The sequence below is a fragment of the Danio aesculapii genome, chromosome 20 (assembly GCF_903798145.1).
Source record: "Danio aesculapii chromosome 20, fDanAes4.1, whole genome shotgun sequence".
NCBI classification, from domain to species: domain Eukaryota; kingdom Metazoa; phylum Chordata; class Actinopteri; order Cypriniformes; family Danionidae; genus Danio; species Danio aesculapii.
Genome location: NC_079454.1, coordinates 37,345,808 through 37,364,446, shown reverse-complemented (window position 1 = coordinate 37,364,446; position 18,639 = coordinate 37,345,808). Strand labels below are relative to the sequence as shown.

At 35.1% G+C, this 18,639-nt stretch overlaps 1 protein-coding gene across 8 annotated transcripts in view; it reads left to right on the top strand.

The window, feature by feature from the left end:
• The window catches only part of enah (ENAH actin regulator), a 183,366-nt gene that overhangs the window by 152,748 nt on the left and 11,979 nt on the right, over nucleotides 1-18,639 (top strand). For 4 of the 8 annotated variants that reach the window (XM_056481597.1, XM_056481596.1, XM_056481598.1 and 1 more), the window contains 5 exons: nucleotides 9,189-9,914; nucleotides 12,038-12,372; nucleotides 15,198-15,334; nucleotides 17,501-17,549; nucleotides 17,702-17,753. In XM_056481597.1, coding sequence (XP_056337572.1) covers nucleotides 9,189-9,914; nucleotides 12,038-12,372; nucleotides 15,198-15,334; nucleotides 17,501-17,549; nucleotides 17,702-17,753 — 1,299 coding nt within the window. The remainder of the gene's footprint in view (nucleotides 1-9,188; nucleotides 9,915-12,037; nucleotides 12,373-15,197; nucleotides 15,335-17,500; nucleotides 17,550-17,701; nucleotides 17,754-18,639) is intronic. The other 4 variants (XM_056481600.1, XM_056481602.1, XM_056481603.1 and 1 more) reach the window with 2 other exon arrangements.

The following is an 18,639-nucleotide window of genomic DNA, read 5'->3' as shown; positions in this document are numbered from 1 at the left end:
GGGATGCACAATATTAAAAAGTCTGGATTTGAAAATAGATTTTTATGCTGTTGATTTTCATTGATAAATTGCTATATACAGTTGAAGTCTGAATTAGCCCCCCTGAATTATTAGCCCCCCCTGTTTTTTTCCCCCAATTTCTGTTTAATGGAGAGAAGATTTTTTTTTAGCACATTTCTAATCATAATAGTTTTAATAACTCATTTCTAATAACTGATTTATTTTATCTTTGCCATGATGACAGTAAATAATATTTGACTAGATATTTTTCAAGACACTTCTATACAGCTTAAAGTGACATTTAAAGGCTTAACTAGGTTAATTAGGTTAACTAGGCAGGTTATGGTAATTAGGCAAGTATTTGTATAACGATGGTTTGTTCTGTAGACTATCGAGAAAAAAAAATACAGTAGCTTAAAGGGGCTAATTTTGACCTTAAAATGGTTCTTAAATTTTTTTAAATTCCTTTCTTTCTAGCCGAAATAAAACAAATAAGACTTTCTCCAGAAGAAAAAATATTATCAGACATACTGAAAAAAAAAAAAAGACATAAGAAAAAAAAAATAATAATAATACAATTCAAAGGGGGCTAATAATTCTGACTTCAACTGTGTGTGTGTGTGTGTGTGTATTAATAAATAAATAAATAAATAAATAAAACTTCAAATATCGTCATAGAGCTGCTGCTTTATTTATTTTTTAAGCAGAAAATTACAGTAACAAATGTTTTCTTTTGTTGTGAATGACAATCAGGGTTAATCCACCAAATATTAATTAGTTTGCATATTAACTCTTTTAAAGTTAAACATAAGTATTGTGTCATTTAAAAATAAATATTATAACATGCCATGGAAAAAAAACATGGAGGCTTTTTGTTACTTTATGTAAAAAATTCTTTAAATAACATTTATATTTCAAAGGCGGAAGAAATATAATCATTAGTTTACAGAATAGAACAAGTTGAAAACTACTTATGAAATTCTTGATACAATTAAAACATTTAGTTTTTTTTCCAAATAAATTAACAATGAGGCATGTTTTGGACATATTTGTTCATTTTTAGACAACAAAATACTGTTGTTTTACAGTGCTCAACATATACGAGTACACCCCATTTTGAAAATGAATATTTGTATCCATTTCTCAGTGAATATGGGTCATTTATATTGGTGCATTTGAACAAACATAATTTTTAAACAGATTTAGTGACAGAACATCTTTAGAAATGGAAAGATAATATATTTAAATTCATGCAAAATATATAAAAAAAGATTACAAACTACAACATTTCAACAATTTTATATATTTTTTTGTTTCTCTTCATTTTTGCAATTTTTGAAAATGTTATTTAATATTTTTCTATAACATAAATTTGGGCTACTCAAACCCATACCAAAGAGTACATTTTGTGAAGCTAAGAAACTGGTCTCCTTTTTCCATAGCTGTATATTATTTATAATTGTTAAGCACGATACGAGAGGATTTATTGAAAAACGGTTTTAAAATTTATGTGGTTCAATATTATAGAAAAGCAGTGATCAATAAAGATTTAATAATGCTTTAAATAGTATATAATTTAGAGTGAACTCTTTGAGTTGGAATAATGAATCATGGCAAAATTATAATCAGGACGAATTATGATTTAAAAATAAATCATAATAAAGTAAATGCTTGAAACTAAATTACAATATTGGCTGACAACAATAAAATTGAAATAAAAATATCATAACAATCTGTGAGACATAAAAATCAATGTGCTTTGCTATATTTTGCATCTCTAATTCAGTCTTATTTTTAGTACACTGTAAAACCCAAAAGTCAACTTTATCAAATGAAATGAGTGTAGTTAACTCAAAATTGACTGAAAGATATTTCTACTCATTTGAAAATTTTTGATTTTGATTTGAGTTTTGAACTCAATGTTGACGGTAATGATTTAATTAAATACCTCATTACTCACAGTAAGTTCACAGTACTCATAGGTTTTTTTTAACTCAAATGGTTTGTTGTAACCGCTTTCCTCAAATGGTTTGAGTTGCGTTAACTTATTGGGTTTTACAGTACTCAGTTGGTTTGAGTTCTCTTCATTTATTGGGTTTTACTGTGCTCAAATTGCTCCGTTTACTCAAATTACTTCATTTACAGTACTCATTGTGATTAGTTTTTGAACTTAAATGGTTTGTTGCAATCAGTTTCCTCAAATGGTTTGAGTTACCTCAACTTATTGGTTTTTACAGTGTATGTTCAGTACTTGGCTTCTAGTGAGATATTATTTGATATGGAAAGGGTGCAACCTCCGTGCGTCTTAATATACCAATAGGTGATCTTCTCCTGACGTTTCCATCTGTCAGTGTGTTGGAAGAGTCTGAATCAACAGCTTGAAAGATGACGAACTCAGGGCGAGCGACACAGACTTAACCACATGTCTCTCACGCTGTCCTGTGTACAGCAAACAAGCATTCTGGGTCACCTGCCAGAACTCAGGTTAGGGAGTGTCACTCGTAAGGGGCGATGTTGAAATTTTAGGTGTAGATAGTAATATGAGGTTATGCATCCTTGCCGGTCGTCAGCGCTAATGTTTTTATAACCTGTATTGATTTTATAAGTTGACAGTTTTGTTCAGTGAGGGAAAAATTGGCTGGGTTTTTTTTTTCATACACTGTACAAAAATTCTTGTTGTCTTATTGCTTATTTTTGAGGAATCAAATTAACTTCTTTAGTCATCTTAACTTGCATCAATCAATCTGACTACTAATATTAAGTTGAACTTTGTATAACTTGAAAAATGATGTTGAATTTAATTGTCATTTGGCCACTGGTTAGCATCAATACTCCACTTAGATTACTAACAGAGAAGGAAAAATATTAGATTTTGCTTTAGAAGCACATGCGACAGTCAACCGTTCATAGTAAGACCTTGTTGTAAGATAAACTTTGATTTACTGCCAAATTCCAGGCTGTTACACACACTCAAATTCTTCACATTATATTTCATCAGTTTCTCAGAACAACGTGCAGTACAAAAATACACATTTTTCTTCTTGATGTGGGGGAGGGGTTGTTTATTTCAGGGCAGTATGTGAGCCCTCAGGCTTTGATGGACATGATTGTTATTTCAAGTGTTAAACATTTGTGCAGTTTAGCAGGGAAGCACATTTTCCATGTGTTACTGGTGCATAAAATACTGTTTTATACTACTATTATACAGTGGATGCAGTGCTTTTCATATAGAAAGATGCATTATTCTGTACTACACTGTAAAACCCAACAGTCAACTTTATCAAATGAAATGAGTGTAGTTAACTCAAAATTGACTGAAAGTTAATTCTACTCATTTGAAATGGGTAATGAGTTAATTAAATACCTCATTACTTCAACTTAAATGGAGTAAGTTCACAGTACTCATATAGATTAGTTTAATGGTTTGTAGCAATCGTTTTCCCCAAACGGTTTGAGTTGCCTTAACTCATTGGGTTTTACTGTGCTCAAATTGCTTCGTTTACTCAAATGAATTAAGTTTACAGTACTCATTATGATTAGTTTTTGATCTTAAATGGTTTGTTGCAATCGGTTTCCTCAAATGGTTTGAGTTACCTTAACTTTTTGGGTTTTACAGTGTAGGGATGTCAAAATTAATTGCGTATCAATTGGCATCACTTACACCTGGTATTAAAGGCACAGCATGTACACTTTTTTTCTTGAAAATTTTAAAAACTACTAGAGCAGTGTTATATATTTTGTGATGTATGTACTTTACATTATCACAAATATTGTAAAGAGTGTTCCAGAAATCCAGACAATTCAGAAATGGTAATGACATCATACACCTTCACATTCTGGTTTGGTCTTATAGAAAACAAGAAAACATCAAAGATCCTTTAATTAAAAAAGTATTCTGCAAAGTATATTTGTACAAAAAATACAATTACTCTGCTTCTCTCTCTGAATTGATTTATACAGAACTGTTGAGTATATGTACAATATTTTAAGGCAAGTATGTAATTAAATAGCCTAAAATGAAATATAATCCCTTACTTAGCTTTTTCAGTGGATAAGTACATTAATTAAGTAATTATACCCCAAAAAAACTAATCCCTTACTTTAATTTTTCAGTGAATAAGTAATTTAATTACATTAACTAATTACACCCAAAACTGAAAGCAAACACACAGCTTTTAGTGTAGTTCAGCTACTGCGAGAGTAGAAACAAAAGCTGTTACCAGGTGTTTAAACAGATCTTATCTATCTATCTATCTATCTATCTATCTATCTATCTATCTATCTATCTATCTATCTATCTATCTATCTATCTATCTATCTATCTATCTATCTATCTATCTATCTATCTATCTTTCTATCTTTCTATCTTTCTATCTATCTTTCTATCTATCTATCTAGTAGGTGTTGCAGTTACAATACAGATTGCTTAAGGAACTCATTTAGCTTTGTTGCACCTTAAACTTACTGAAAACTAAAGCTCCTGGCCAGCTTATAATAGACATATCACTCTTATAATAGATCAGAACAGTTTTGTCCTTTGTTCTCTCAAAACGTTAAAAGGAAGCCAAGATTTGTTTCCTGATCCCTGAAATAATAAATATTTTCAGTAGCTATGTTTCCATTAAAGGTGCGAATTAAATTTATGCGCAAAACTGGAATATCGCATAAAAGACGTGTGAATAAAGCAGTGTTTCCATCCAATGAGTCAAAGAGAACAAAATCATCACTTTCTGATTAACTGCCGCCAAATATCAAAGGTAAAACCGGAATTTGCTGCAGTAGAAGTTGTGTGAATCTTTCTTCATTTAATAAATGACTTGCGCCTCAGAAGACGGTATTCTGACACACAATAAACGCGTAGTGGCGTTTGAAGGCTAGAGACGCGGAGCACAGACACTCTGGTTTGACCATTCACATGCATTTTTTTAATCATCACATGATCTCTTTAAACAAAATAACAAGACTTTTATGCGCACACTCGAATTTGTTCGGTAAAAGAGTTTCTATCATAGTTTATACGCATCTTTGCTTATCAAATAAAAAGTTTATGCCACTTTTATGCGCATCTTGGCGTTTCCATCAACCGTTTTTTATGTGCATATGCAAAATATCCATATCCAACATAGCTAGTGACATTTGTAGAAATTATTGTACAGCTAGTGTGCACTTGGTGTCTTTCAGTGCTTAATGTTTTATTCTGACACCGGATTGACTTTTCTGTCTGGAATGAAATCTTCCTGAATGGCAGTTGTATTTTTAGCAGGTCTAGATCTAGACTCTGTGACATTTCTATGCCATGTCTTGGAAAATTTCTATTTTTTTTTTGGTGGGATTTGAGGTCTGAGGTCTTTCTCTGTGAATACAACAAAGTCTATATTTATATTTACTGTACAGGTGCCTATTTTAAATGGAATGCATACATTAATTATTTTAGGTTTACTTTTTCACTTTACAATATGATGTGGCAATTATCTCTATACCAAATGATTAATTTCAGTACACTGAAAAAAAAGTTTTTGAAAACAAAAAGGTAAGTGATTGCAAACAATTTATATGGGCTGAATTTAAACTAACAAATTAATCTTAGTAACGTTCAACTTAATTTATTTGTTTAAACTCAGCCCAAATAAATAGTTTGCAACCACTTAAAAAAATGTAAATCCAATTAAAAAAATTTTTCAATGTATTAAAACAGTGTATTTGAGCATCTGTTGATTTAATAAAGCTGGATCAGACTCTCTGAAGCACAGCCGATTTTGCCATGTGACCGCTTGTGCTTTAGGAGTGGAAGAATTTCATTAAGTCATTTGGCGAACATACTGCACTGCATCTTGGGTCATGTGCTGTGCTTGTCGAAGCTAATAGTGTGGAAAGATATAATGCAAGTGAAGTGGAAGCTAGCAATGTACAAATGAGGTATATTATTTAAAACAAGGGATAACAGAAATCAGCTGTTGTTAAGTCACGGAGTGTGAGTAAAGGGAAAGTGTTAATAAGGAGATGACCTGAATGTAGGGCATGGTAATGTGTGTTTGCCTGTGTGTTGACGTGTGTTTTGAAGAGGGGGGGCGTGGTGGGCTTCACGCAGCAGGAGGGCAGCTGTGTCTGCAGGCTGCTTATGAAAACCACTAGAGCAGAACGATTTGGCCAACATATGGCAGTCAGTGAGGGTTATAATGCAGTGTCACCGTAAACCAAAACATGAATTTACATGTACTTCATTTAGAAACAGGCCTACATTTATTCTAGTGGTGTAACGGATCACAAATCTCACGGTTCGGATCACATTATGGTTTTTTAGTCACGGATCGGACCATTTTATGGATCAGCCAAGAAGAGGAGATGCCAAATGTAATTTGCTTTCCATTTATTACAAAACAGTACTGCAAAACACTTTTGATTTTAACAAACAAAACTTAGAACATGTACGTTTTATTAAAGAAATTAAGAAATAATCAGCTGAATAAAAATAAATTTAGTGTTACTATTACTGTTGCTGATAACGCTAAATGTAGAAATCTAGCATAATTTGTACAACCCATGTTTATTTTTAGTCTCATTTTTAGTAAATGATTCAGTTATTCAGTCATAAAACTTTTTGTTTCATTGCTAGATGTGTAATTTTTGAAGAATTATTCAGTTATTCAGGCATATTTTTGATGGCTGGTTGTCGCCACCTATTGGTTAAATAATGTAATTTCTGCCTACAACCTTAATTTTGAGCATGATTAAATTCATAAGACAGTGGTTTTAAACTTTACCATAAACATCAGTGGTTAATTCTAAACTATAAACCGTTATCCCAGTACTTCGGTGTTATTTGACTGTTTGTAACGTCATAACTAACTCAAAAGTCTCAAGACACAAAGCCGTCAATAATCTTGCTCCTCAGTACCTTACTGACTTGCTTTGTCCGTATACCCCCTTTCGATCATTGAGATCTTATGATCTCAATTTATTCACTGTGCCCAGAACACGCCTTAAAAAACGAGGTGATCGAGCGTTTGCTGTTGCTGGTCCTAAACTCTGGAACAGACTACCAAAACCTCATAGATTTTCCCCTCCATTTCTGTATTCAAGTCTGTTTTAAAGACCTATCTATTTTCTCTAGCTTTTAATACTCCTTTATCACTGTTTTATTGCTTTTATTAGTTAAATGTTTCTTTTATATTCTGCTTATCTGTCTTTAGCACTCCTAGGTACAGCACTTTGGTCAACCTTGGTTGTTTTTTAATGTGCTTTATGAATATTTATTGTATTGTATTGTAAAAAGACTAAAAACTGAATCTCTTTCTTGATTTTTGCAGGCTAAACAAGTAGTGACAGAAAACACCTTTAATGAAACCTCCCACATCCCGAATAACCCACCACAACTACTTCTGTCATCATTAAATTTTAAATAAATGCCAAAATGCTTTCATACATGTGATTTGAATGACACGAGATGCGATCACTCTGCAACCGTTACACATTTAGGATTAATCTACAAGTAAAAAAAATGTATTAATTCGCAGGACACGTGGGTTGTGATCTATACAAATCAACCGGGATCCGTTACACCCCTATTCCAACATGCAGTGTATTTATACTAACAGATAAAAAGACATGTATGTTGTATGACATAGAGTATTACACTCAAATAACATTTTACCCTTATATAACATCTGTATTTTATACTTGCATTCAACAAGGATGCGTTAAATCAAACGAGACTGTGCACTAATAATTTTACAACCAGTTTCTTTTTCGAATACAAATTTCTATTCATCCTAAAAATGTAGTGTGGTTTGCACAATAATATGAAGCAGTTCATCTGTTTTCAACATTAATAATAATAATAATATTAATAATAATATGTTTTCACAACAATTTCACATATTACTTTGATTTCTGAACACAGACAATTACATAAAACTGAAAATGTAGTAAAACTCACCAAATTACAATATTTGTGTATGTTAAAATATATAAATGTTAAAATATATTAAAATATAAAACCATAACTAAACAATGTCGTAATAGTTTCAGTTTTTGTGTAAGAGACATAGCTAAAGAATTTTATTTGTTTATGTTTTTGTTTATGTAATTAGAATATTACATAAGAATATGTAATTGTCTTTATTTATTTATTTATTTATTGTATATATTATCAGTGTAGTTTATGCTTGTGAATTTGTAGTTGTAACCTATCAGCAATAATGTTTCAGTGGAAAATGGATGTGTAATGAGTAGGCCCACAGGGAATCTGTGCATGGAGAAATCCGCAGATGTTTAGCCCATCATTGAGTCTATCTATTTACTTGTGTAAATGTGTGTACATTTATATTTATTAAGTTTTTAAATTAAATTCAATAATATTATTGTGATATAATAATATGAATATTAAAAATGTTCATTTAATTTATTTACAATACAGTTTGTAAAGTAATATCTTCTGTCTTTTAGTAGATATATGAGACTTGCTTTGTTCACCAAATAAGTGGATCTAATTGGATTTGCATTGTAAACATTAAATAAAAGTTAAAAATGTTAAATTTTTTTATTTCATATATTAAGTTTTTAGTTATGATACTCCTAAAATCATTCTGCATAATCCGCAGATGTTTTACTAAATTCTGTGCAAGAATAGCAAAACATGTCCACAGATTCTGTCTGGCCCTACCGATGAGTTAAGTTTGTTAGTTGATATCACATTCCACTTTTAAACAGATTTGTTTTTATAAAGTGTAAAAGGGAACAAATGTGTTTTCGTTAGAAAAACTTATTTCTGGGCATATTTCTTGGCATGTGGAGAGTGGATGACTAGGCTTTAGCAGATGTGTGATGATGCTAACCTCACGTGACAAGTGCATCCAGGAGTAACAATAACCCTTGGGTTCCATCTCCTGAAATTACTACATGCTAAACATGATGTTTGTGTATCATTTTGCCCACATGTTGGAGTTGATCCACCATTACCAATTCATGATGTTGTTTACAGCTAACTGATTGTACTAATTCTAGTGTGTTCCCTGTTTATAGACAGAATTAAGAACATATGATGGACTTGTAGGTCTCTGCTAGTTTTCTTGCTTCATTTGCCCCCTTTCTCTCTTCTGTCTCCTTCCCCCTTTTTCTCTCTTTGTCTTGTGTTCTTTCCCTTTGCACGGTTGCTGCTTCCTCCCTCCTGTCCTGTCCTCGGTCCTCAGCATTCGAAAGCACCCTCTACACTCCTCCACCTCCCGAATACAACAAGACCACCTCTTCCTCACCTGTATCTCCTTCCACACCCAGCTACCCTCCGCCAGCGCCATTGCCTTCAACAGCTACTCCCCCAACCCCGCCCCTGCGGCACTCTGCCTCCAGATTCGCCACGTCCCTAGGCTCGGCCTTCCACCCAGTCCTGCCTCATTACGCCACCGTTCCTCGCAGACAACCTGCCCCACCCACTCCACCTCCCCCTGCCCCACCTCCAGCTCCACCCTCCAAATCGGTAATCTGGACGGCTAACAACTTCACACCCCTACCGCCCTCTCCTCCAGTCATGATTAGCAGTCCCCCGGGCAAGGCCACGGGCCCTCGTCCTATGATCGCAATCCCTGCCCCTAGTCCGCTCTCCCAGAAACCACCTTCGCCCATCTCTGCACCCAACGGGCCTCCCACCTCGCTTCACTTCCACACCTCATCCCCTGTATCTGGTCAGCCGTTTTCTTCGCCACCGACACCACCCCCTCCGCCACCCCTGTACTCCCCCTCACCCACCTTGCCCATCGCTCCCCATGTGTCTTGTCCCTCACCCCAGCCTGCTGTTCTCCCTTCTCCTTCCACAGCCTTCCCCGCCTCTGCTGAGCACTCTGTAAACTCTGGTTTGGGAGACTCCTGCTTCTCTGCTCCAGAGCCACCCACTCATCCTGCTGACTTCCCCAGCCAGCCGGGTAAGGCCTCTTCTGTGTCGCTCAGCCTCCACTAACCCGCTAATGGGGGTTCAAGGAGGGGGCCTGCCATGTTGAGCTGGGTTGCTTTTCTGGCTGCAGTTGGCATAGCTTTATTTAGCTCAAAATGAAAGTCCTCAGGAAAATGTTTTTGCTTGTTTGCTGGGATGCAATGGTTCCCGTGTTAATCAGTTTGATGGATGCTTGTTTGTGTGGTCCATAATTGTGTTAAACAGCATGGCATGAAAACACCTTCCCACTCTCTCTTGTGAAACTTTGATTTGAGTCTCATTGATTGCAAAGCCGTGATGTCAACTCTGTTTTTCTGCAGTTTATCAAAACCATCCCATACTTATTGTTGGTTACGGTAGAGAAGGTCTAGATCTGGGATGCCCAGTCCTGTTCGTACCTCTTTACAGAGTACAATTCCAACCTTGCTCCAACACACCTTAACCAGCTAATGAAGATCTTTAGGAAGTCTTGACAATTAGGCTCCATGTCCAAGTATGCCTGTACTTCTGTACGTAGAATACCGTAAGCTAAAACATTATGCAATTCCAGCAGTGTCCCAGTGGACTGTCCCTATGACCAAACTCTGCAGTTTAAGTGGCAGATGAAGCAAGTCTGAAATGTACTTTTGGCAAGTCAAATTTGGAATCAGTTGTAGTACCTACTACATGGTATACAACAAGCTTCACAATTCCTAAGATTGATAAGCTGGTGTGTTTTATCAGGGAATGGGCACCCCACCTAGATGGCAACATGTACAAGTGAACTGTCACTGCACAGTAAGCTTAACATGATCGATAACTTTCTGTTCCACATCCTCTTTTTACTTATTCTTGACTTTAACACATTTGTATCAAACACCCTCAATTTATAAAGCAACACTGAAACTAAATGAAAATTAAAATGTTTTTGTCTTTAGCCAGGTTTGTTTTATGTGGCATACTGCAAAAAGTTTCATATAAGGTCAGGTCAATCCAATGAAGTCATAAGATAAACTCTTCTTTTGAAGAGTCAACGCTTTATTTATAGAAGATGTTTTAGACTTCACACGGCATATGCATGATGCAGCTTGATGCCGAGCTAAATTCTGCACACTAATAAGATTAATTTGAGTGTGTTTGGCAGGCATGCATATCACATAGACTTCTAAATCTTCTGCTTTTTTCGTCCAAAAAAAGCGAAGTGTAATAAAAAAAACAGTCAAGCTGATGCTTTCCTAAATTCAAGATTTTTACCTACAGTGCATAATGATGCAACAACAGCTTTGACTTACATTTTAAAGATTCAATAAGTTTAAGCCATCACCACAATTTCATCTCTGCATTTAAAAAAAGGATTTGTTTCATATTCCCATAAGTCATCATGATGTCTTTTGTGTGTTTGTAAGTGGTTATAATGATCATCAACTAATGGTCAAGTGTTCAATATGTCAAGTATATGTTCACGTCTGTGTCTGTTATAAAGAATAAGCTGTGGATTTAAATTATTATTGATATAAATATTAGTATTGTTGATGACTATTAAATGACCTTTCAAGGGTTTGGGGGCAGTCATTTTGTTTCTTCTATTGTGGAAATTATTTAAAATTTAGATTTGATGCATTATGGAAAATACATAAAACATTAATAACAATGTAACATACACTGTAAAAAGAAAAAATCTGTAATTTTACGGTATATTTACGGAAGCTGAGGTGCCGGAAAAAAAACTAAAGTAACGGTCATTAAATTACAGAAATTTACCATAAAATAACGGACATTAAATTACAGAAATTTCCTTAAAGTTAAATTTCTGGAAAATTTCTGTAATTCAACCTCTGTTATTTTACAGTAAATTTCTTTTATTTAACAGCTGTTATTTGACGTTTTTTTTTTTCCTGGCACCCCAGCTGTCAGAAATTAACCGTAAAATTACAGATTTTTTTTACAGTGTAGATTTAAATTTTAAATAAATGCTGTTCTATACAGGAAGAATAAATTATTGACCCCAAATGTTTGAGCTATTTCACACTGGGAAAAAAAAAAAGAGAATGAATAAAAACATTTGAACTGATCACCAAAGGAAGTTACATAGACATGTCCTAATGATCATGCCATTTTTCTAATTTATCCCTGCAGATTCAGCACACGGGGTGCCGACCCCTCCGCCCCCACCACCCCTCCCTCCCAGCTCCACTGTGACTCCCACCACTGCTGGACCTCCACCTCCCCCTGGCCCCCCTCCTCCTCCCCCGCCACCTCTGCCTCCCACACTTACACCAACAGGTCCCCCACCTCCCCCTGGGCCACCTCCTCCACCCTCAGGCCAGGCTCCCCCACCAGCACCCCCTCCACCCCCTGCGCCACCGCTGCCTTCGGGTCTGTTCACCCCCTCGCCCACCACAGACGAGAACAAGGGCCTGTCTGGGCTTGCAGCGGCCCTTGCTGGAGCCAAGCTAAAGAAAGTGCCAAGGGTAAGGGTCTGAGGACCATCACAAACTCTCATTTGCATTAGATATCACCTTGAGGTACACTATACCCTTAGGCACCATTTACACTAGTGCATATTTGTTTTAAAACATTCAAGTCTTGTTAAGGCTGACAGTTTCATTTTTATTAGTTTTAATCACATTCATACTTATACAATTCCATACAATGTGTTTTTATTATTGTTTTTTAGTCTAGTCAGGATTAAGTCAACTAAAAATCTGAGCATTTTAGTCAGAAAAATAGTCATTTAAACCATGACTATTTTTGTCTTGTTTTAGTCGACGAAAACTGAAGACATTTTAGTCTAAATTTAATCTACAAAATAATTTAATCTACGTTATAATTTAATTTTGTTTTAGTCAACGAAAATTAAGAGACATTTTAGGATAGTTTTAATATTGTAAAGCACTTTTAGTCTCGTTTTTATTCGTCACAAATATTGCGTTATAAATTTAGTTGGTCATCGTCACATGACCAGTATAATTGTTGTGTCTCGTTTTCGTTATGTGATAAACGTTTGTTGACGAATATAATTCGTCATAGTTTTCGTTGACAAATGCGACACTGATTGATGGATCAAAAAGGAGCTTTGAAAATGGAGGTGTGGCTATCTACACTCTCTCTCTCTTAATGGTCTTCTGGACTATTATGTACCGTTCCCTGATTCGTCAGGTCATATGACCATTACGCAAATGGTAGATGGCAAGTATGAGTGCCAACAAACTATGCTCATACCCAGGGAGTGTGAATGGTTATGTATCATGCATTTTAGGCTATATAGCAGGGGTGCCCAAAGTTTTTCTTATAGAGGGCCAAAGACCAAACTTGATTGAGGGACGTGGGCCGAATATATTCTAAACCGAATATATCATATGTTGTATATCATATAAAATTAAATTTGCCATGGGTTATTTCCTAATTTAATTGCTAATATTTAAAAATAACTAGAAAACATTGCTTTAAATCATATTAACTAATGCAGTATCATTTTTAACATTTTATAATAAACATATTATTACAGTAAAAACATAATCTCATTTATACCACAATGGAGTTGTGCTGAAAACACTAGTTGACCTGTGCCTACCTTTGCCTTCATTTTCTCTCCGATGTCTTGTGCATTGCTTTTTGTCAAGTGACATGTTTTCCATTTTAAAATTCTGATTCATTTACAACATTTAATTGAAATATTTAATTTCAGTTGACTTTTTTTGTAGTTCAGCAATAAAACAAAGAAACAAAGGGTTACGTTGAAATCGAAATGACAATCTCTGTCAAAGGCATTTGCCCCAACCACATGCCACATTTTTTTTCTCTCTTTTCAGATGGGATGGTGGGCCAAATCAAAGGTTACTGTGGGCCAACTTTGGCCCATGGGCCCTACTTTGGGAATCTCCTCTATATAGTGTAGACGCAGTTCTGAACGAGGAATGTTTTATCTTAAAATGCTGTTTTAAAACAAAAATGCACTAGTGTAAATGCAGCCTCATGACAAGGGTGCCCAAACCTGTTCCTTAAGGGGCAACTGTACTGCAGAGGTTAACTCAAACCCAGAACAAGCTAATCTAGTTCTTCAGACTTACTGTAAATGTTCAGACAAGTGTTTTAGAGCTAAAGTGTACAGAACAGTCACCCTCAGTATTTAGGAATGGACACCCATGGCCTAAAGGTAAACACAGTGGAAGTTTGAAATACCTGAGCAGTGGTATACTATTAGCAAACATACCAATGCCGCCCACACTGCTAGAAGTGGCATTTAGATCACGATGTACATAAGGGCTTTGCTCTTTCCTCTCACCTGCAAAACAAACCCAGAAAGGTGAGAAAAAGGCAGTTAAGATAGCATCTGTGGATAGACTTTAGTGGGAAGTCATTACTGTTTTAGTGAGCTTCATGAAGACTTCTATGATAAACAAAACAGAGCCCTAGAGATGGATGCTCAATACAAATAGAATTTCTGCTTGAATTTGTTTGAAATGTTAGACATAAGCTGATAGTCAGTAAACCAATATCCTGAAAATAAACATGCACAATATTGATATTGTGGGCACTTCAGAATTGTGTGAGTAATTTATTGTTTTAACTTTAAGCAAGCTTTTTAAGAATATTCACATTGTATTTGCAGCAATTTGACCATAACAGTGGCAAAGGTTTGGAGATTTAATTGGTTTGCTTAAAATAACAGGACTTAAAAGTTCAAACATTAACAATTTATGTTAATGTGGCTTACTATGTGCTGAAATATTGATATAAAATTATATAGTGTGCTATTGCACATTAACAGTGTACTAAATTTTACCTAATGTTACAATGTTACCCATTGTACTTATTCAGAACATGTACAGTATATAGCAGGGGTGACCAACCCTGTTCCTGGAGATCTACCTTCCTGCAGATTTCAGTTGCAACCCTGATCAAACACACCTGCCTGTAATTATCAAGTTCAGCTCCTAATTAATTGGTTCAGGTGTGTTTGATCAGGGTTGGAGCTGAACTCTGCAGGAAGGTAGATTTCCAGGAACAAAGTTCAGCACTGGTATATACAATACAGCAATAAAACACCAAGTATTTTTGTTATTATACCTGTTAAAGTAATATTCTTTTTTGTTTTTGCAGCTTAGGTTAATATCATGATAATACTGTGAATGTCATGATAGATACCGTATACAGGGATAAAAGCTTCTGCAGTTAATTGCAACAAGAACATTTTATGCCATCATAAGCCTTGTTTTCACAGCCCTTAAAGCTGAAAATGTTTTGGAAAATGCTTTTCATCAAAATGCTAAACACACATAATCTGTTACTGTAGAGTGACGAACCCCTGGCTCCAGCTGCAGGACCCGCGGTGAGTTCTGGTGGTGCCAAACCTGAAGCATCCCGTGGGAATGGTCCTTTACCTGGAGGAGGAGGCCTAATGGAGGAGATGAGCGCCCTGCTGGCCAGGAGGTGAACTACATGCTTGAAATAAGATTTAGTCTGGAAAAAAAAAAAAAAAAAGCAGAGTAAACATTTTCACTACCAGGTGCTCCCACTGTGAGTTCATGTTACATTTCTATGTTCTAAAATCGTTTTCGCTATTTTACTAGTTCAAATTTGGCAGTATTCATTTACTAACTTCAATTTAATTCAGTTCATGTTCATTTATATAGTGCTTTTGCTATGTAGGTTGAGTCAAAGCAGCTTAACATCGAAGTTCTAGTAAACAGAAACTGTGTCAGTCCAGTTTTCAGAGTTGAAGATCAGTTTAGTTTAGTCAAAGACACTTTAAGGCAAGTCATTTCACTCCATGGCCATCTTTGAAACGCCTCTCGTTCAGTATGCTCGGGCACTCTATTTGAATGGAGAAACATCAAATTCTCCAAAATTGCTTTCCAAGCTTACGATTGAATTTCATATTAGGAATCACCAATAAAATTAATCAACAACTGTCCCTTTAGTTTCATTTCTAAACGTCCAAATCACACAAAATCTGCAGAAACTCACGCCTGGTCCAAGCCCGTCCCCCAGAGTATCGTCAGTCTATAGCGATCGATGATTGCCTCCTGTATAAGAAGGCGGGCTTTTTTTTTTTTTTTACCATATATCGATTGATGATTGGCTTCTGTACTGGTAGGGAGGGCTTTATTAACCATATTGACAGTTACCCTTTTCCCCATTCAAAAAGATACGAGTGACATGTCTTGTATATTCTATAGTGTTTGGTTTAGTTCGGTGTGGTTTAAATTTACTGCTGAAAGTCCAAACACTGAAGAGCAAATCCATTGATGGGCAGCTCTACAAGTCCCAACTCCAAGTCTCTAAGTCTATTGTGATGTGCTGGTTTGTTTGTTTGTTGGACAAAATGGCATGAGCACATAATCACGATTATGAGCAGTGTTGTGAAAAAGCAATATATTACAATCTAAAGTCACTTAAAAAACCCAACTTGGTTCACTTTTAGATTAGATTAGATTCAACTTTATTGCCATTACACATGTATAAGTACAAGGCAACAAAATACAGGTTAGGTCTAACCATGAGTGTGGAAAGTGCAGGATATAAGTATTTTAAGTGCAATTATAGAAAGCTATGGGTAATATTTACAGATGGATGTACTATGAACATAAATACGAGTTGTTCTAACTAGTGCCAGCAGTTAGCTCTTTACAACTCTCACATGGTTGTCCACTGAAGCTAAGCAGGGCTGTGCCTGATCAGTACCTGGTTGGGAGACCACATGGGAAAGCTAGGTTGCTGCCGGAAGTGGTGTTAGTGATTGAGACCAGCAGGGGGCACTCAACCTGCGATCTGTGTGGGTCCTAACGGCCAGTATAGTGAAGAGGACACTATACTGTCAGTGAGCGCCGTCTTTTGGATGAGATGTTAAACCAAGGTCCTGATTCTCTGGTCGTTAAAAATCCCAGGATGTCCTTTGAAAAGAGTAGAGGTTTAACCCTGGCATCCTGGCCAAATTTACCCACTGACCTCTGTCCATGATTGCCTCCCATATCATAATTGGCTGCATCACTCTGTCTCCTCTCCACCAATCAGCTGGTGTGTGGTGTGCTTTGAGTGTTCAGAAAAGCGGTATATAAATGTAAGGAATTATTATTATCAACTATTGACCTTATTCTTCAATGCGAAAGTGCGCTCATTTTTTGCGACTGTTTTAGAACATCCTATTCAGCTGCCTATGGGAGAAATGACTAGGAATAATAAACGGCAGAAAATGGTCAAGCTACTTGCTCTACAAACAAGTGTGTTCAAGACTATACATAAAAAGTTGAATAATACTATAATAATCTCAGTTTGCAACATCAAGCAGCATAGCAAGCTGTTTTTAATGTCTAAAAATCAATGGAAATGAATGAGACCGGATGTCGCGAGCCAAAAAGATTCCAAGGGCTGTGCCTGCTCGTACGACATACGTCAAGAATAAGGTTAATAATCTAATTAATAATCAGGAATATGCAAATAGATATGAACATAAAAGTGTGTTATTTAATTTTTTTTCAAGAGTAAGATAGGCTTAAAATTGTAATACTGTATGTTACTGTTCCCAACACTGATTATGAGCGATCAGATCTGGCAGTGAGAGTGTAATGAAATGTATGAACTGTTTATTTGAAACAGGAGAAGAATTGCTGAGAAAGGATCATCGCCAGAACCTGAGCAGAAAGCTGTGAGTTTAAATACTACCTCTTTTAGCTGAACACAGACTAATGTGCATGCTGACTACTCTTATAGTACATACTTTCTATTCTTTTATTGATTTGATGATCTTACAGTTTATGCAACGGATTCTTGAACATATTGTCTTTACATTTTCATCAGGATGACTTCGAGGCTACTGTAACTCCAAAAGTGTCAGCTTGTAGCACACCAGGTAAGCAGGAAGTAAACAGTGATTAAAATCCGATTGTAAAATGTATGTAGCTAGCTATTAATGTTTATTTTGGGGAAAAATCAATGGGGTTATTAGCTCTTAAAAGCAATGTGAAAATGTTTTGGGTATTATTGGGAGGAGTTTGCGGAAAACGCTATGTGGTGTTCTTAATTGTGACCCTGGACCACAAAACCATAAGTGATAAGTGTTATTTTTTTAAAATTATCTGAAAGTTAAATAAATAAGCTTTCCATTGATGTATGGTTTGTTAGGATAGGATAATATATGGCCAGACATTTGGAAAATCTGGAATCTGAGAGTTCAAACAAATAAAAAAGACAAAAAAAAATTGCATTTAAAGCAGTCTGCCTGCTACTTATCAAAAAGTGAGTTTAGATCTATGTACAGTAGGAGAGTTACTAAATATCTTCAAGGAACATGATCTTTACTTAATATTCTAATGATTTTTAGCACAAACAAAAATTGATCATTTTGACTGGAATCACATTTATAATAATTATAATTAATTTTAAGTCTGTACAGTTCATGGAAATGTAAATAAGAATTTAATTTAAGATCAACATTTTGGTTTTTAATATTTTATTATTTAATATTTTATTAAAATATTTTATTAACTTTTTCAGATTTATTTCTTTAATTTCTTCTTATTATTATTATTATTGCCACTTTTGTTGTTGATTGTCGTTGTTGTTGTCATTATTATTATTGTTGCTAATTATGATGTTGTTGTTATTATTGCTATTGCTGTTTTTGTTGTTGATTTATTTATTTTTATTTATTTATTTTTTGATGTTTTTATTATTATTATTATTTTAATTAGTATTAGTATTATTACTATTATTATTGCTGTTTTTTGTAGATTTTT